The 20,045-nt window shown below is 35.3% G+C and overlaps 1 protein-coding gene across 47 annotated transcripts in view; it reads left to right on the forward strand.

Moving 5' to 3' along the window:
- Positions 1–18,975, forward strand: part of PTPRD (protein tyrosine phosphatase receptor type D) — a 1,149,067-nt gene extending 1,130,092 nt beyond the window's left edge. For all 47 annotated transcript variants that reach the window (XM_088156870.1, XM_088156871.1, XM_088156869.1 and 44 more), the window contains 7 exons: positions 690–975; positions 1,462–1,640; positions 2,890–3,016; positions 3,965–4,090; positions 8,450–8,604; positions 12,429–12,564; positions 14,984–18,975. In XM_088156870.1, the coding sequence (XP_088012996.1) occupies positions 690–975; positions 1,462–1,640; positions 2,890–3,016; positions 3,965–4,090; positions 8,450–8,604; positions 12,429–12,564; positions 14,984–15,052 (1,078 nt within the window). In that variant the 3' untranslated portion in view covers positions 15,053–18,975. The remainder of the gene's footprint in view (positions 1–689; positions 976–1,461; positions 1,641–2,889; positions 3,017–3,964; positions 4,091–8,449; positions 8,605–12,428; positions 12,565–14,983) is intronic.
- The last annotated feature ends 1,070 nt before the right edge of the window (positions 18,976–20,045 follow it).

The following is a 20,045-nucleotide window of genomic DNA, read 5'->3' on the forward strand; positions in this document are numbered from 1 at the left end:
ACACATGGCTGCAGAAAGGTGGTCTGATTTGATTCAGTACAGTTGGTGTCCAAGCAGTTGGATTTTCCCCAGCCTACAGCTAGCAAAGCTATCTAGTCATGGGTCTGCATTGCAAAGACTAACAGTATGTCCTAGCCAAGTGAAACAGCAGAGGATAGAACAAACTGTGTTAATAGAAGCCCCACCAGCAGGGGTGGAAAGCTGGGTGGAAAGTTTACCACCAAAGTGTGAGAGAAGTATGTAAGATTCATTTTCTATTAGATTATTGTTTGCCAGTATAAGTACCTCTGTAAAGAGAATAGCAACAACATGTTTAATGACTTAGAAATCACACTACAAATAAAGCTTGCATTCTTAGAGGGTACTTCATCTCCAGTAATTTCTATTTTTAAGAACATACATTTGGAGAATATGTTGAAAGGTGTTTTATTTCTGTTTTAGTCAAACCTGAAATTGCAAGATGCAAAGATCTTATATGAAAGCATTCTGTGTTCTCAACTGCTTGTAATGGATGTTTAAGGAGTTTACTTGTTTCAGGGCACCAACCTCTTTCATAAAAGCTGATGTTCATATTCAGCAGCATGTGCTGTTTAAATCAGCATAACAAAACTTTAAAACTTGAATGACGTACAAGTAAGCACGGTGAATGAAACAGTCCATGTTTTCTCTCCCATGTTCGTTTCTTTTAGTGCTGGAGTCGGCAGGACTGGCTGTTTCATTGTGATAGATGCCATGTTAGAGAGAATAAAGCATGAAAAGACTGTAGATATTTATGGCCACGTAACTCTAATGAGAGCACAGAGGAATTACATGGTTCAAACTGAGGACCAATACATCTTTATCCATGATGCACTGCTGGAAGCAGTGACATGTGGAAATACCGAAGTGCCAGCCAGAAACCTGTATGCATATATCCAGAAGCTGACACAGATAGAAACAGGCGAGAATGTCACAGGAATGGAACTGGAATTTAAGGTACTGGGATTTTATGTTGTGGGTAACCAAAATCAAATGGTCTAACAATAAAGCTGCTCTGTTGTCCATCAGTTGTTTCCAGTAATCAAAAGATAAAATACACCATTAGACTAAAATTTTAAATTAGGAAGATGGTTCTTTCTAAAAAGTACAATTACGTTCTCAATGGGTGTCTGGACAAGAACCATTCAGTTGAGGGTAATTTAATCATGCTGTTCCTTTATTGATATTATATTTTGAAATACGTGTTTGTGTAGTGATTTAATACTGGAATTTGTCCAAATGCACTAATGGAGCAGACATTGTACTTGTATTAGGTATTAAAGAAGCTTTACAAATATTTACATAATGCAATACAATATGGAAAAGTAAGCATCTGAAGTTGAAATTATTCATTGATGGCTATTGACCAAAGGTGATAAAACCTGATAATGTCACTTCTCTTTGTTATACATGGCCTTAATTCTTCTAATTTGTTTTCAACAGCGTCTTGCTAGCTCTAAGGCTCACACTTCAAGATTCATCAGTGCCAATCTTCCATGTAATAAATTCAAAAATCGCCTTGTCAATATTATGCCATATGAATCCACAAGGGTATGTTTGCAGCCTATCCGAGGAGTAGAAGGCTCTGATTATATTAATGCCAGTTTCATTGACGGATACAGGTACAAATAGTGATGTGTTCTTACCTGTACTGTTTCAAAAGTTTACAAAATTGTTTCTGTACTTGCGTTGAAAATAACAAAACTTAGTATTCAAATCTAGTTGTTGGGGGTTTTTTAATCTGTTCAGGGCATGTTTGATTGGGTGGTTTTTTTAATTTTAATGAAAGGTTTATATTTTTTCCCCATGTAATATACAAAAGGTTTAAAATTACATAGAATCTTAAACATGTTATTTTTACAGGTGTTTAAGCCACCGAGAGTTCTAGTATGCTTTACGTGCTGAAAGTTAATTTTATTAGCAACTATTAGTAATTATTAGTAACAATTATTCTGCTTAAAAGGATATAGAGAAATAAGATACAGGAGATATACTCCATATGACAAGGTGACAACCTGTGGTTTTGGAACCCTGTCTAAGACTTGACCTAACCACCAAAAGCCTTTTGCCTGTAAACAGATGTGCAGCCCACCAGCATCTTTGTGACAACATGGAGCAATATGCCCTCAGCTGACTTAAAGCAGCTGGTTGAAAAAGGCATGAAATGGAAATTGCATAGTTTGCCTATGTTTGCCATATTTTAGGTGTGCCTGAGTGTTCACATCCACGGAGATAATTTTCTGAGACTCAGCTCACAACAAAAAATAAACTTCATCTCCACTATCACCCACAAGGGTGTTTCTGTTGCTTGAAAGAAGCAAGAACAACACAAACTGGTCGTCATCTTACAAAGCTGTTGATCCAGTCTTTTATCAAGTTGGTGGTAGCTTCCACTTGTAGGATATTAGGGCCTGGAAATTCACACTCCATTCCCAAATTTTCTTCCTGTCTTACTTTTGCTGGAGGCATCAGACTGTTGAAATGAAGTTAATAAAGAAACTGCTTGATGCTATAATTCCTAAACTTAATAGATTGTTAGACAGTTATTTCTACAAAATGAACCAGCACAACTAAGTGTTTCTTAAGTGCTTTTTACAGCACACAAAATTGAGCAATTAGAGTTGCATTAAAATTTAAATAATAATGATAAAGTCATACATCATAACATTAACAGAGTAATTTTCCTCTCAAAGTTCTAAAAATAAGAAGCCATAGTTTGATTAAACAATCCTAATAAGGTTTTAATGTGCTCATTATTAACAGTATATACATTTTCCCTCCAGATAATGTTTTCATATAAGCAAAGAACATGAGTATAAATCCACTTTTGTTGTTAAAATAATACTCTTAATTTACTTTTTTTTAACGTAGACAACAACAAGCTTACATAGCTACACAGGGTCCTTTAGCAGAAACAACTGAAGACTTTTGGAGAATGCTCTGGGAGCATAATTCTACAATTGTGGTCATGCTCACTAAGCTACGAGAAATGGGCAGAGTAAGTACTGCTGTAATATTCCTTTACAAAATGTTGGTTACAGCTCCTCTTTTCATTAAAATACTTCATTGTTAGGAATATCTAAAGATGAGAATTTTGGTTCCTTTTCCTTTTGAAATAGGAGTGGCTTTCCTGGTCACTAGTTATGAGTTTTTCCAATCTGTTGATATGTTGCAGTAGACCAGCTAGACATGGGGTTCTTGTGGGACACACTGAGATTGAGGAAGTTTGCATGCTGATGTTCTGAGGTATGCAGAGAGACCATTGCTGTCTGTTGAAAAACAAAGATCTCTTATTTGGAAATTTGTCTTTTGCAGCATCTCCTAGTAAAAATGTTAGAAGGAAGTGTGGTATTTTTTAGATCTGTATGTCTTCTGTGTGTTCTGTGCTGCACATTAAAGTTTCAGCCCCCAGTTTACAGTTCTAAACTCATTTCATTGGTACTCTGTCTACTGGAAAGAATGAAGCAGTCTACTATCTGGACAGGATTCCGTCAAGAGAAAGCTGGCATCTGTCTGAGTTAGCCATGTGTCTGAGAGAATAGAGATTATTCAGGACATGGCTAGTGGATGCAGAGATAGAGTCATGACTGATGCTGGGGGGACTTGCTCCAATAAGAAAAAAGGAAGTAAACTAGAAGTGGTATCAAGATTTAAATTGAGATGAAAATTTTCCATTGAAAATTAGATTAAGGATAGCTCTTGTCACTGATAGACGGTAAAACTGAGCAGAAGTATAAGAAAGTTCAGATACACAGCAACCAATGAGAAACCCTTTGCAATGCAGTAAAGATAATATTTTACTATACACCAACACAAGTATCTCATGTTCCTGTCAATATTGGCACTTTCCAAGAGTATTATATTAGCTGACTAAAAAAAGGTTTATACCAGTTTATGGTAGTGCTCTCAAGTAACAGGAAATGTATTTTTCTTTGCTATTTCGTAGGAAAAATGCCACCAGTACTGGCCTGCAGAGCGCTCAGCCAGGTATCAGTATTTTGTGGTAGATCCAATGGCAGAGTACAACATGCCACAGTATATTCTGAGGGAATTCAAGGTCACAGATGCAAGGGTAAGTCAACATAGCATTACACTTGTTCCCATAAGTTTAAAAGTAAATGTCTGTTTCTTTCCTTTTCTATGTTTGACGGGTTTAAAATTTTTATTAGTATTAAGAAAGCCCTAGAGATACACTTTCTACAAGCAACAATAAAAAACTAGATGAAGTTATTTTTAAATAAGTGGAGTATTTATGTAGGAATGATTGACTCCATTCAGATCTAGCATAATTTTATAGTTCTGAACGATTTGTGCCAAAATACATTAGAATATTTTAGGACCATTTTCTTCCTTTTTCCACATTTTTCCCCTTGATCATTATTGCATACCATTTTTGCCACATAGACTGTTGTTTTGTTGTTTTGCAGCACCCTTGAGGCTGAGTGAGTATGAAGGTTAATACACTTAGATTTTAAAAATGCAGAGCAAATGACATTCATAAGAAAAGCTGGACAAGCTTTGCACATTATAATTTGATTTTTCATATAGTGTATTTTCAGCTCTCTAGTATATCTGCAGAGTAGATACATGCAGCTGTGACCTTAGCATCCTCATTTTCATACTTCATTTCTTATCTGAATTCCTGAGTCCAAAACTGAGTACTCATATAAGATTAAACATACATAAACTTTTAATATGCATTTGGCATTTCTCAGACTTGATTTCCGGCCGTTCAGTCTGCATGGCAGGAAAACGTACTGTCAACCTCTGTTTCTCTAGGCACTGTGGCATAGAACTTGTTCAAGCAAAATGGCAGGATGTAGTGTCCAGGAATAACATGAGTGGCTACTCAGAGTTGCCTGACAGCATCTGAAATATTAGATTTCCTTATGGTTAGCTAGACGTTTTTAATGTGAACTTCAAGTAAAATTGGACAGTATTGCTAACATTGTATCAAGTCAGCATATGAACCTTTAGTTTGGCAAATGAGATTTAGGTGTAGGTTTTTGTAAAGAAAGTGAAGATCATTGCATCTGATTTTCATATACTATTTGAAATGTTGTAAGGATCATATAACTCATAGCTTCTAACCTATTTGTGCTTAAGAAATGTGGAGAACAGGCTCCTAGCATCAGTCTTTAAATACACTTCTAAGCAGAGATAGTCAAATCCAATTTCACTGCAGATATCCTGATAGTTTTAATTGATTTTCTATTAAAAATCTGTCTAGAGTTGGAAGAATTATTATGTGACACAGTTCACAAAACTCTGATCACAAAATTGCAGCTATAACAAAAAGCCATAGCTGTAATTGAAGTGTCTCCAAACATTTAATACTTTTAAAAAGTTCTTTCAAGTACTTGTTTCTTGAAGTAGAATATTTAAGAAAGTCTGCTTACCTATAGCTATAAAACCAGTAAAAAGGGGTCAAATAATTAAATAATTAAATTTAGAACTAATTTTATTTGACATGATATTAGCAAACCTCTTTTAGACAGCATTAAGCACTGTGAAAGTCCTGGTATGACATCTTACTATCACATGTTATTGCTTCTCAAATTTTAAAAACCTCTTTATCTTGATGGTCCAATGTCAGTGAGCTGACAGCACCATCCTTAATTTTCTAGTTGTGCTGAAAAACTATAGCTCCTTCCAAATTTACTAGAAGAAGTGAGAAATACTTACCAAAATGTACATTATTGTTTTCCTCTAGTTAGGCTTTTGTGGCTGTCACACCCAGGAATTGAGATAATTTGACTAAATTGTTGCACTCAAAGGAGAATAAATGCTGGAGTGAGGGCAAACATCCTCTCTCCCTCCCACGTCCAAATCCGTCCATGATCTGGCAGAGCCAAGATGGCCAAGTTGCTGCACAGGGACAAAAATGAGGCACTGTACCTGTGCAGGTGCCAGCAGCAAGTGTCTGGTGTGGAACTCTGTTATTTCTGAAACTGAACTGTGAGTTGTCTTAAGGTGAAATTGACCTCTGTAACTGTTCCAAGTTATTGCTTCTGACTGCTTTGTACTCACTTTCTCTGGAAACTCAAGAGGTCAATATGTTGGGTCAGTCTTATTTAAGGCTAAACTATTAGTGATGGCTGTAAGAGAGTATTATAAATTCTAAAGCCTAATCAAAAGACAATTGAATATCCCCTGTGAGGAGGAAGAATAAATCCGAATGGTCGGCCACTAAACAGGATGATACATTAAAAGCCCTCTGTGCCACATGGGGATATGAAAGTACTTATTTTGATAACTAACTGTGCAAACTGTCACAGTATTTGAAAGTAAAGATTTTAATAAAATTTGGTATTTGTATCTGGACTGCTGTTGGCAAGAATCTCATTAAAAGAAATCAACACTCTTTATAATGTCAGTAGCAGAGGGAACTGTAAGAAATTACAGAGCAGTTCCCAATATGCTTTAATGCTAGTCTAACATAGACTAAGTAACTTTGCTTCTCTGCTCATTAAATAACATTAAATAACAGAGGTTATTGTCATCTCACAGACTTGCATTGGAATACTGAGTTATTGAAATCATGAAACATACTAATACAGTTGATATATACACACCAAAAAATAAATATTTACCATTAGATCTATTTATGACAGAGAAATGTGTTAACTTTCCAATGACAGACTGGACTTAAGTAAATTAGTGTCTTTCCTACATTTTCTAACTGGAAAAAGTTACTGTTATTTAGTGTAAGTGTATCAGGGTCAGAAATTGCTGAAGAGTTGCCTTCTCCTCAACAACATGTTACAAGTCAGATGTCAGGTTTTCTTTCTTTACTTTAGAAGAATGGAAAGTTATTTTGAACAGAATACAACCTGTACTTGTGTCTTCTTGATAAATTTATATCATGTGCCTAAGGCTATCTAGAGGCTGCAATTTCATTTTGGTTTTTTTGGAAGAAAATGGGATTACAGAGACCATTATCAGATGTTTGTATTTACAAAATTCCATTTTGGAAGTAAACATTTAGCTCTTTTTGTTTATGCACACAAGAAATCGAGTTGGGTGAATATTTTCAAACATTACATATTTGTTTAAGTGGAGAAAAGTGTTTCACAGATACAGACTGATACAGTCTACTAAGTTGTCACAGTGCTCTAGTGGATGTAGACAATATGGATTAGTTGCTGGTACACACACACATTTTTTTCTGTTTTCTTCACTCATCTGAGACATGGGAGGCAAAATCCCACAGAACCAGAGGAAATGCAGAAGCAAAGTATTGGGGTTTCATTGGTTATATTTAAAACTATTTCCATATAATTTCTACGGTCTGTAACAGCTGAATGCTTGTGTTCTAAGGAAGATCGTTCTTGCCTCCAGCATAACTTCCTAATTTTTGAGGGGACGGTCCAGTAATAATTCCAATTTTTCATGAGTTTTACTTAAAAGAAATTTCAGTTTTTCATGACTTTCACTTAATAGAAGACCATTTTGAAGACATGACAGGGTGTATGCTTAGAAAATATAGTATCTAGAGGCACCAGTTAACATCAGTAGCTCATATTGACATGATTTTGAACATTTCAGCTGTGCAGATTGACAGTGTCAAAATTATGAATATTTGAAAATGCAGAACAAATTTGGTTTGTCCATTTGTATTCATTTTTGTGTCCTGACTTTTTACACATTAAATAGTACAAGTTGGCATTTAGTAGTTCCAATATGAAAAATAACTATGATGCTGTATTCTGCACTTTAAAGAAATGCTGTTAAAATTCCTAGCCCCGGGGATTGAAGAGCTTCAGATGGCTTGTTTTGAGAAAGGAAGCTCTTCCTCTTGGTTTTAACTAACTCCAAGCTGTTAGTGAGTTAAATGAACCATTATTGAAGGTAAATTTGTTAAACAACTGGCTTGTTTATCCATCTTCTTCCAGGAAAAATGTTCACCTCATAGAAAGCAGCTTACTATTAAAGACAAAATGTGCAAGGAGGGCAATGACTAAACAAGTCTTATCAGTAAAGATATTCCTGCTGTGAAGTAGTTGAGCATATCTCAGAAATGGAAAGTCAGATTAGATGACCTTATTCTACCTGATCGGTATGTAAAGGAACTTGTAGTCCACAGGATTCAAAACATAACATACCTAAAAAGTGATTTACCCTGGTGGAGTTGTTATGGCTTTGGCCTCAGGCACACTTTTTACACCATCAGAATGCGAGACAACTCTCCTATGCCACGTGAATAGACTCCATGCAATATTGTTAATGAAACTAACAATAACACTTCCAGGCCAATGCAAAAGTTTCAGACAGGAGTACTGCAGTTGAAAGAGTTTCCATAAATGTGATCTTAGCCATTCCCTAGCTCCTCTCAACATCCTTACTTTTTGGTTGTCTTTAATGTTGGCTGACCGACTTTAAGCCACAGCAACGTGCTTTTGTGATACATTATTTGTGTCTTTTGTTAAAGGATGGTCAGTCCCGAACAGTGAGGCAGTTCCAGTTCACTGACTGGCCAGAACAAGGAGTGCCAAAGTCTGGAGAAGGATTTATTGACTTCATAGGCCAAGTGCATAAAACGAAAGAGCAATTTGGTCAGGATGGACCAATTTCTGTTCATTGCAGGTAAGTAAACAAAGCTTAAAAACAAATTATATGCAGATCTTTTCTTTTTCGTAAAGCTGATTTTTGATTGTGGTGAATGTGTATATTCAAACAATATTTCAGAGGTGAACTATCATAGAATGTAATCAAATAGAAGATCTAAAAAGGAACAAAACTGCTTTATGAAATGGGAACTGTTCTGTGATATTCCATTTATACAGAAACAGTTCTTCAGAAATATGTGGAAACACGTGATTTTTTTCACTTATTAATGCCTCTAAATGCAGCATAAAAGCAGTCTGGTCAGTGCTGTACACAGAAGGCATAGGAGAAGCCTTATCACAGCTGCTACATCTGATATTTTTTCCACTAGAAATTAAATGTGAGGCTTTTTCTTTGGTGGGAATTATTAGCTGTAAACAAGGTAGTTACACCTCAGTGGCACATTAGTAGCAATCAAGATGAGGCAAAAAAAAAGGCAGATGTCTCAAGAAAGAGAATGGAATAGAAAGTGGTGTTTAGAAGTTTTTCCTGTCAAAGAAATCATTGAGGTTTCAGTTGATGAATTCTAAGTTCAGAACTTAGTGCATATTTTTGATGTGATGACTTCCCTCAATTCCTTTGCAATTGATATGCAGATGAAAACAGCTTGCACAGTGGTTAGGAATAATCCAGCATGGGCTTTTTAATATTCTTGGTTTTTTTATATATTTTCTCTACAGTATTTTAGAGTCTATAGCAGATGGCCAAAAATAATACCTTTTATCTCTTATTTAATAAATTGTTTTCTATAAATTCCATTAGTATTTTAGATTTTCATTTTTGTAATATGAATTTTTTTGGAGATTAAATATTATTATTTATGTAACAAAGATGTAAAATACTGACAAAAGTTGCAAGTCCTTACTGCAAGCCAAGTAGTGCCCCAATACTATCATGAAGACAAATGAGTTTACTAGAGCCTAGTAAACAGAGGGAAAGAAATTCTCGTCTTTCCAAAGTCACGAGTAAACAGAAGTTGAGTTCTTTATGATCCCCTAATCTGAAAGACAGACAAAATGAATGTATTGGAATACTTGAATCCCACTTTTCTTGTGTGCCTAAAATCTTCTATGGCCTGCTGAGGAGATAGCATTGCAGAACACTGGTTGGGATTCATTACACAAGGGAGATGAAGGACAACCCAGAAAAGAATAAGCCTTATTCTTCAACATTAATAAGTTTTGAGAGGACAGGGGTAATAAGCAATATTTATGCCTTTATGCAGATAAGAAAACAAAGTGATATTATTCTTCTAGGTTATTTGTACCATGCAGACTTGTCTACTTGTGACTATAGTGAATACTGCTTATAGTACATTATATATCCCTCCCAAATGGATGTGATCTTTCATGGTAAAATTACGGATTTCTTTTATTGACTTGGCTAGAAACAAAGCCAAATCCAGTGTAATCATGGTTTGGTTTCTAAATGTCTTTATCATTGTTTTAATTACAATTTAGGGACTGGTAATGCTAATCATCATTGCCAGTGTTAGTCAATACATGACTAGGAAGTGTCCCTACCAAATCAGTTAGTTTGTTCGTTTCTTTCAGGAAGTACAAGATCCTGCATACCTATGCTTTCCTAGTCTCTGAGGAATTACTGAAATAATGCCTCCAGTTTGTACCATGATGAGTTTTACCATTAATTAAAACTCCCCTAGTGTCACTTCCTTTAGGTCTCCTTCACACTCCACACAATTTTCACAAGCTTGCTTTCTCTGCTATACAATAAATCCCCCAAACCCACAATTCTAAATTTTCTCTCCCCCTGGCATTTTTACAAATAGGTCAGTGTGTTGAATTAAAAAATTTCTAAGCTCGTGAGGCAGATGCTTAAAACTGTTTAAGAAAGCAAAGGTAAACTCTTCTCTCTTATAAAAAATCAATACATCTACATAGTTCATTAAAGCATCTTAACCTTAGTTTTTGATCTAAATTATGAATCACTGTGAGTCATAATGCATCATGAAGGATTTCTTTAACTTTAGGAATCCGAAGCGTTTTTGGATAGGAATTGTTCCAATGTTAAAGTATGCTTGCCACTTTAAGTGGAACAGGATCAATTTCCTACAGGCTTTTCTCAAGACATTATACTAGATGACCAGTTAGGATTTGCAAGCATTGAGATATTTCCATATTAGTCTCTCTTCCTCATTAAGTAGTATCTCTAGATACTTGATGATGTTCTAAGTACACAAGACAACAAATAAATCTCTTCCTTTTGCTGGAGATTTCTGAGTAAATTTTTTAAAGTAACAAAGATTTGTCTAATATACAAGGCCAGAAATCCTCTCACACATTTAGAAATTTTGTTTTTTCTTTTAATATTTAAGTGGCAGAGCAGGAGTGGGAAGAAGGAGAATGTAAAATGGTAATCTGCCTTCATTCTGGTGGTCATTTTCTGGGTTTCTTCATTTAGATCACACAGTTCTTAGGTTTGTAAAGTATAAGCTCTTTCAAATGAGCAGGTTCCAGGATTTTTCAGGATGTTTCATCATTACTAGCCATCTAATTCACCTCATCAGGTACCTTGCACTACTATTGCTTTAGATGTCCAGGACTGTTGTTGTACCTTATAGGTAAATCATCACTCACAGCATGATATTCTGTCAAGTGCTATGTCAGTTGTCCTTTGGCTTCAGCAATCTGAAGGCACATAGCCTATGCAAAATCAATAAATCCAATTGCATGTGTCTAATAGCCCTAGAAGTGCACTGACCTAGACGGAACACTAAAATACCATCATACAATTTGAACATTCAATTTCCACACTAGTTTCATGAATTTGCTGGATTTCTGGTGTAGTTCATATTAACATTCAAGAGTTCTTCAGGATTTCCCTGTTGTTCATGCTGTTCCATTCATTTGTCTGGTGAACAGCTCTCATAAATATTCAGCTTCCCAAGGTTATCTGAGAGAAAACTGGCTGGAGAAAACCTTGTGAAATTATTAGCACCAACAGTGAGATGGCAATGTTTCCACCCATAGAAGTTCAGACTTAGAAAGTATTTTTTCTGTGTAGTTACCTGTCTCTTTTGCAAAGGATAATCTTTGTGAATAAGTGATTGTTTAATTTTAAAAGCTGACAGCTGTTGGCTCTATTAATGGCAAGAATTTCCATCACTTCTTGAAGGTTAAAGCTAATAGCAGAAACCCAGACAGGACAGAGAGCAAACAAGCAATATATACTCAAAGAAGATTTTTAAGGCTATTGTAGATAAACATGGTAAATGTATATCAGCATTGGAAAGAAAAGATCCAGACTGCCAAATTTTAATAAGACCTGAACTGAGATTTTTCTCTGTCCATATTTGAATTGGAGCATGTACGAACAATGAGCATCCAGACATCTAACTCAAAGTAGAAGGTAAAATAACACAGTGAAGATGTACAAAACAGGGCATATACATGACCAACTAAATTAAAGCAAGCAGTAAAATGCATTATGGCTTCATTTTCTCTTGTCAGCTCTAATGTATGTTATTGGCAATAAATGTTAGCATTTGCCTTTACCATGCACTGATTATTGTATATCTGGACGAACAAACCAAGTCACTTTGCAAGGAAGACTGGAGAGTCAGGATGTACTCAGTAGATGTAAAGTTAGCTTGAGTGCAGTTATTCTTTTGATTGCAATGTGGTAATATGCTATGGAATTTTGCTTAGTGAGCCTTTCCCTATATAGAAATTCGTACACATATGGTGTGTTGTAATCACAAAGAATTTGTCAGCCAATTCTTTCAGCATTAACTGTCAATTAACATTTGGGTTTTTTTCCTGTCTTTTCATTCTCTTCAACAGTGCGGGTGTTGGAAGGACTGGAGTATTCATAACCCTGAGCATTGTGCTAGAGAGAATGAGATATGAAGGTGTTGTAGACATCTTCCAGACTGTCAAAATGTTAAGGACACAGCGGCCAGCCATGGTACAGACAGAGGTGAGCAAAACAGCATCCATATGCAATGGTGATGGAAAAGAAGTGGTATTTATACAAGCAAAAAACCATACAGATAGAGACTGTATAAAACATGCTTACTATTATATCTGAAGTCATATACTGGCCCTCTTGCTACAGAGTAAAATCTGCTATAAAGGTATTGCAAGGACTATTTCCTGTTACTGCAGTAGTTAGTCCAAGATGAGGAAGAAAATACTAATTTCAATAGTGGATCCTAAATTATGGTAGTTGAGAAAATCCATTTGTGAAGCATCACGCATTTTTATTTGATCCTTGTTCCTTGGCAGAAACGTGTGGTAGTAAAGAAGAAGACAAATTGTTTCTGCATGTGGATCCGTTGACTTTTTATTCTTTTTTTCTGGGAACAAAAACTTGATGTTTCCAGACTGACACTGTATTATTTTCATGTTTTTCTTAACTTTGTGTCACCAAGCAAGTGGCTCTTTGGCCTGAAAATCATAATGGTAAATTCAGCATTATATCTTATATAGGATAACTATAAATAATTTCTATGCTAGTAAGTGTGGCACAGAGAAATAAAGAAAGGGATAAGCGGTGTAAGCAAGTTACCTGGGCCTATGTGCTTGGAACTCTGTCATGTCATAAAGAATGCTTAAACATTATCAGTTAATGTTGTGCTTAATTTTTGCCTTAATTTCTGAGCAGAAGACCTGGACTAAGCCAGAGCCAGTAGGTCAGGAGAACCAACAAAAAGGGCAAGAGAAGGGACACATTTTAGATCACAAATTTATTTAGTATAATTTGATTGACACTAGCCTATAAATTAAGTCTGTGAAATTTAAAATGGTTCCCCAGAGTTTACCATTTTCCACATTAAGAACATTAAATTTGTTCAGTAGAAGCTGGGTGGTTTTACTTTTAAGAAGACAACTTCATAAAAACTTGTATGAAAAATACAGATATTTATTTTTAATCTTGTCAGTTAGCCAAGTAAATCACTGTGACCATACTGAAGAGTTAATTCCATTTCTTTTCCATTACCATCATTCTTTTGGATAAGCAAAATGCAAAATGACTGCTTTCTGTCATTTTGGCTCCAAGAAATAACTACAGTGTACAGAAAACAATGCTTGTTTGAGCCTACCTGACAAATACAGGGTTCAATTCTACAAAATAGGCACCCTCCCACTGCTTTGGCTTATTTCTGTATGCTACCCTTCATCCCCACTGCTGAAAGAAGTCTTGTGTACACATTTCTTCCAGGATTCTGTGGCAAACAAATCTCTCATTCAGCATTATAAACTGCTAGCAAATCTAGTCCTTATTAAACAAAGCACTTCCATGTGGACCACACATACACTTAAATTTCAGGCATACATGTAATGTATTCTGTCACAGTTACAACTATTCCAACTAACAGAAATGAGCTATTAGTAATCACATCACCTCAGTGAAGCAAATATCTGATTAGTTTCCTGGCCTCCAAAAGAATTTTAATTGTGATCTTAACAACTGCAACCTGTGCAGTTACCACATAGCAACTATCAGAAAAATAAATAGACATCCCTTGTATTTTTGAGAAATTTCTTTTATGGGTTTTTGTTTTGTTTTTTTTTTACTTTTTACCATTTAAATCAAGAATGGCAGTTGGAAATAAGTACACGGATGTGCCATTTTAGTGTAAATGTCCAACATAACATGAATGTGTAAAAGGACTGCTTTATGGAGGTGAGATTAATACAAACTTACAAATGTTGGATTCATCAGAGGTATAAGCAAATTTCTCACCACACTAAACTTCTCTCTGCCTCCAGCTATAGGTTGAAATTAAGTCTGGTATATGTGAATAAGGTCCTTTAGCTCCGTATTTCTCTCTTAGGCCCTTTTCTTGCCACAGACCAAGGTGTCTTCACATCTTCATAAAAGCCTTTTTTACTGGAAGGTTGAGGTTCCATTTGCTTACTTTATGTGATTTTTAGCCTGATCGTTTTCCATACAGCATTCCATATTAAGGCTATTGATGGACCTTTTCACTTGGTGTGTTGTATTAGCTGTAGAATTCCTGTATATTTTGCTACTTGTTTTCAAATACTTGAGGGAAAAGCATCCTAGCATGTTCCTATTAGAAGAAAGCTTTATGCTGATATTGTTTTAATCCAGAATAACAGACTGTCAGTAGGTGGGTATATAGTCTCTGCTCAAAAAAAAGCTGCATTCTGTAGAAATTGTTGTTGCATTAAATGAGTGTCTGTCTTCATCTGCTGTAACTCAAAGTGGTTTTCTGTTGATGTCAGCAAGTGAATATTGCTGAACTGTAGATGCCTCTACAGTATATTTGTTTGTAGCTACAAAATATTCACTATTATTTGAAAGAAACTAGAAACCAACCAACAAGCTGACCTTTTGATGCATTTGTTTTCTATTTTTCTTTCTCTAGGATCAATACCAGTTCTGCTATCGAGCCGCACTGGAGTATCTGGGCAGCTTTGATCACTATGCAACATAAAAACCCATTGTGGATTTTTATTGCAGGCCCTTTAAGATCCAGAGAGCCGCTTCTGAGCCATACGATGTGCTTTAGAAGTACTTCTTAACTCTTAGCTAAGGAGCAATTATTGGGGATATATAAAATAAAAAATAATAAAAAAAACACAAATGAACAAAAATATTGGGGATACATAAAACAAAAAAAACAACAAAAAAAAAACCCCACCCAACAAAAAGTATTCCATGTGGACCAAGAATTCACAGTTTAATAACCTAACCATAATAAAAGAATCCTGACCACTGAGGCGTCTGAAGGATCTCATTTACAGATACCTCAAGGGTTCGACATTGGTTGAAGTTAAAGGGAAGAGGAAATTAATCACAAAGAGTGATCATCTTATTCAGGATTACATGCTTTTGCAAAGAGGAGATTTGAGAACTGCAGTTCAGTGCAAGATGTTTGTTGCAAGGTTGGGTTCTGGCTTCTCAAACAAAGCGGACTCTTTACTTCAACATCACCCTTTCCCGTAATACTGCTCATCATAACACTTTAGGGAAAATGTGGGAATGTTTAAAAAGAAAGTCCTTGATTTAGTTTTTTAGTATTGTAAAGATACTGCTGACCTGTGCTTCATTTTTAACTGTGTAAACTTTTTCCTTTTTTTAACAAGAGTTTATCATTCAATGAAGTGAATTAAAGAAAAGGTTGCATAACTGTTAATATTTTTGTTTAAAAATGTAGATTTTTTTTTTAAGCTGTAGAACTGTTATCTGTAATATTGTGCTGTAGAAATGTTAGATACTTTGAAAATTTGCACATTTTTGTGCAGTCCTACAGTACCACAGTCTTGTTAGATATTAATTTTGTAGTTTTATTTAGGTTTTTTTTTCTTTAAGAAAATACTCATTGTAATCAGTTAAATCAAAATGGGGCTTTTTGGTTTCTTTTGGAATCAACAGGGAGGCGCAAAGTATAAAGATGCTGCTAGCACATACACACACGCACACATATGCACATGCACACTCACACCCTCTCTTTTATATATATAAATATATATATATGTATTACTGTCTACCCTTTTCCGACTCTCTGTATAGTTGCAGAGAATACAGATGGATTCAGATCCAGATTCACACACGTGCACATAAACATATCAATCCTTATGTACCTGGATTTATCAAAGCATTGGGAAAGCTTTTCCACAAACTACAATTATATCAAATACAGTGTTATCATCTCTGCATTTTTAAGGTCCATAAACTTCTGTTTCAAAGGGAAGTGAGGAATGCACATCATTGATACCGAACACCATCTCTATCCCAAATAATATCTCTCTCCACATTTCCACTTGAACACACACACATGCACACATACAGAGCACACACATGCACACGTGCACACACGCACACAGAGTATGTGATTTAGGCTTCAAGTGAAGTTCAATATTTGTAACACTATAGTGCAATAAGAAATCATATTATTAAATGTAGGAGGTGTGCATGTGGGAAAGGTCAGTGCATATCCCTTTAGGAGGGGAGAATGTTGTAATATACTAGGTATTAAGATGTTTTAAAATTGTATTCAATAGTATACTGTCTATAGTGTGCGCTATATAATTTACATTTATCGTATGTAACAGGGCAAAGCCAAACACACATTGCTCTGTGAAATCAAACGTTTTGTGGCATACAGCATTGTTTGGGGATGCTGGGGTTTATTTTAATTTTACATTTAGAGTGCCTTATATTTGATGCCTATTTTGACTAGTATTTCTTTAAGTTAGCCTTCATTTGTATTTAGTTTAGTTTGTTTATATCTCTGTTGTTCTTTTCAAACATTTTAATACATGTACCAGACAATTTTGAAAAATATGCATTTCCAGTTTCTAATCAAGTATGAATGGTAATAAATGATAACCCAAAACACATAGGTAGTCAAGGCCCTTTATCTTTCCATATTTCTAATAACAGAATAGCCCACAAATTGGAAATCTATTTCTGGCTGGCTTTTCAAACTCACTTTGTCACTGGTTATAGTGTTATCTGTCATTGCCGAGATGTAGCAGCACAGTAGCAGTAGTTGACATCAGCAGTGCTTATGCATCTTTCTTTTTCTTTTTTTCTTTTTCTTTTTTTTTCCCAAATTTATTTTGCGACAAGTCCTGCTCATTCACTTGTGTCAACAGATTGCTAAAGTCAAACCCTTGCTTTCAGTGGGAAGGTTCATATAAGGCGAGCAAGACTGAGCCCACATGACATATTGGAGATTGACAGATTTTATTCCAGGAAAAAGGAAAATTCTCTAAACAGCACAAATTGCTTTTTGAGACTCTTTCTAGAATGCCATTTACATTGACCTTGGTCACCATGTGTTCTGTCACTGTAAGTACATCAGCATCAAAGGATGCTTTCTTTGGGGTTTCAAATAGGAGCATTGCTGTGGCTTCTCAATGTGGCCTCAACATTTTTTGTTCTTCTTCCGATTTTCCCACTCCTATGAGAAATAAAAATAAGAAAGACCAAACTCCAGCAATTGTATTTGAGCACTTTTGTAATGAAAAAAAACCCAAACCAAAAAATCAAAACAGAAATATAAATATATATATATATATGGAATAGAAGTATTATAGAAGGCTACCTCAGAATGAGATTCTATAACTTACATCTGAACCAGAGAAGAATGTGCACTATGTTTCTTTCTCTTCTTTCTTGATTTATATGTTGAAATAATTATTGAAGTGCCAGGTTATGTAGTGTGGTCATGTTCTTCAACTCAAATACAGGAAATCAGAAATACAAAACAAAGTGTCATTTTGATAACATAGACTAAGGAAGGTTCCTGCACACTGGATCTGTACAAAGATCAGTGCATTTTCCCTAGCAGACTGTCTTGCAAGCTCCAAAGAAAATAAGGGAGTAAAAGAAATACAAAAAAAGCAGAGCAAATGTGTGAGAAAAACTGTTGTACAACTAAATATTCCTTTCAGGTTTTTGTTTCTTATGATAGCTCTTAGCATCATTGATGTGCATTCCACTTTCTGCATTCTAATATATGCATTCTACACTTAATTTAAATTGTGAGCATCTTTGTCTACATGCATCATACATTTCCAGGCTTAAAATGGGTTTCATCAGCATAACCAGTACGGTGCTATTATTTACGTTTGTATGTGTAGTTATGTCTAATTTTGTAATTAGTTGCAATGGGGGAAAAACCCACAAAATATATAAAAATGATTTATACAGAATTTTAATTTAGCTCTTTTTTAAAAAGTTATTTGAGTGGTTAGATAGCAGAGAAGATGGCTGGAGGAAGGAGTGACCCTCTAAGGAGATTTGCACTTTCTATAAATACCTTTGTACTATGCACTGCCCTATTGATTCTACACCCAATAATAACTTGAACCCATCTGTAAGAAATTGCTTACAAAATCCACTTGTATGTATTTAAAATACACAGAACATGTAAAAAGGGGGGAAAAAAAGCAACTGCTTTTTTTTTCCTTTTATTCTCTCCCATTTTTCTTTATGTTTTCTTTTTTTCTTTTTTCTTTTTTCTTTTCTTTTTTTTTCCTTGGTGCCCTGATACTCCACAGATATCAGAAGGCTGCAGGTCTCATTATAACCATCCGTTATGTGGCTTTGCCATTCAAGCTTGGAGTGTCTTTACAAAGATAATAAAAACTTGTGTTCTTTGCTCTTGTTTTGGATGCATAGACTGAAAAACTTTAAAAAATTACCTTGTAAAATGGCTTGTTAAAAAAGATACAATTACCTCTAATTAGTAGTACGCGTAAATGTTTTACAGAATGAAAGGCGTGCTTTTTATTTTCTTACTTCGTTACATTGGTGGCAAAAGAAAGTCTGTATGAAAATCAGTTCTTTGCTGACACAAGTTCCATTTGTTACAGATGAATTCTAATAAAATGTCAGTGTTATGCAGCCCTGGTCTTCTTTCTTAAGCAGTGCTTTTTAAATCAAAATTTGTTTGGTCCCTCTTGGTGATAAAGGAGTTTAATTGGAACTACAAAGCAGTCATTAATCTTCTTAACTAGCTGCTGGACAGTGGAAAATACATTCTTAGTTTAGCAAATATATATCATCTTCAGCAGCAAGCTTTGAGCCAGCACAGGCAAACCCTTTGGCATAAATTCTCATAGCTTCATGAGTTTAATTGAAATTACCACACTTTACATGCCTCTGGAGTTCCCCTTTGTGCTTTAGAAACGTACCACTACACTAAGAAAATAGATTTCTCTCCATTCACAGGTGCAACTCAAAGAAAGTAAAATATCCATATATTTGAGGTGAATTGTGGATTTTTAATTCCTGCAGATTAGGCATCTTCTGGGGTAAATCCAAAGTCACTTGTCAGAATTCAGTTACTGAAATTGTGGCAAGCCGTCACGACTTTTGACTGATTTCTGTTATGCACTGCATATGCAGTGAGTTCAAATGTGAGTCTGTGAGGCTACTATCCAATTACTGTGGTAGAGTTTTTAAACACATTGGAAAATTTTTAGATTAATAAACACACCAGGTGTCTTGAGGCAAGCTATAAGGGGCATGGCATGGCAATCTATTCAAAGAAAACAAGTCTTGCTCTGTCTGCTTGTTTTGAAAGAAGGCAGGTTCTGTCTCCAAGATTATTTTGTAAGGGAATACAGTCTATTAGCAACTAGTATTAAGTACATGTTAATAAAGAATTCTCTGTGCTGGAAGGATGTGCAAGACATAAACGTTAGGGTGATTTCTAAGAACGTGTATTGTTCTTGGCCTAATTTCCACTTTAAGATGGTGATAATAGTGTAAATGTGAAGCCTTGGTATTCTTACAGAGGCCTATTAATGTTTTTCCACTGACTTCTGTGGATTTTACAATTACTGCATTGCAGGCTGCCTTTGACTTGAACCTTTTTTGCGTAGTCTGTGCAAGGTGGTTTAGAGCTGTGTTATGTAAGGGTTTCTTTAACTATCTGAGTGGCTTTAGATGGTACCCTTTAATGTCAGCAT

The sequence above is a fragment of the Sturnus vulgaris genome, chromosome Z (assembly GCF_052056855.1).
Source record: "Sturnus vulgaris isolate bStuVul1 chromosome Z, bStuVul1.hap1, whole genome shotgun sequence".
Lineage (NCBI taxonomy): Eukaryota > Metazoa > Chordata > Aves > Passeriformes > Sturnidae > Sturnus > Sturnus vulgaris.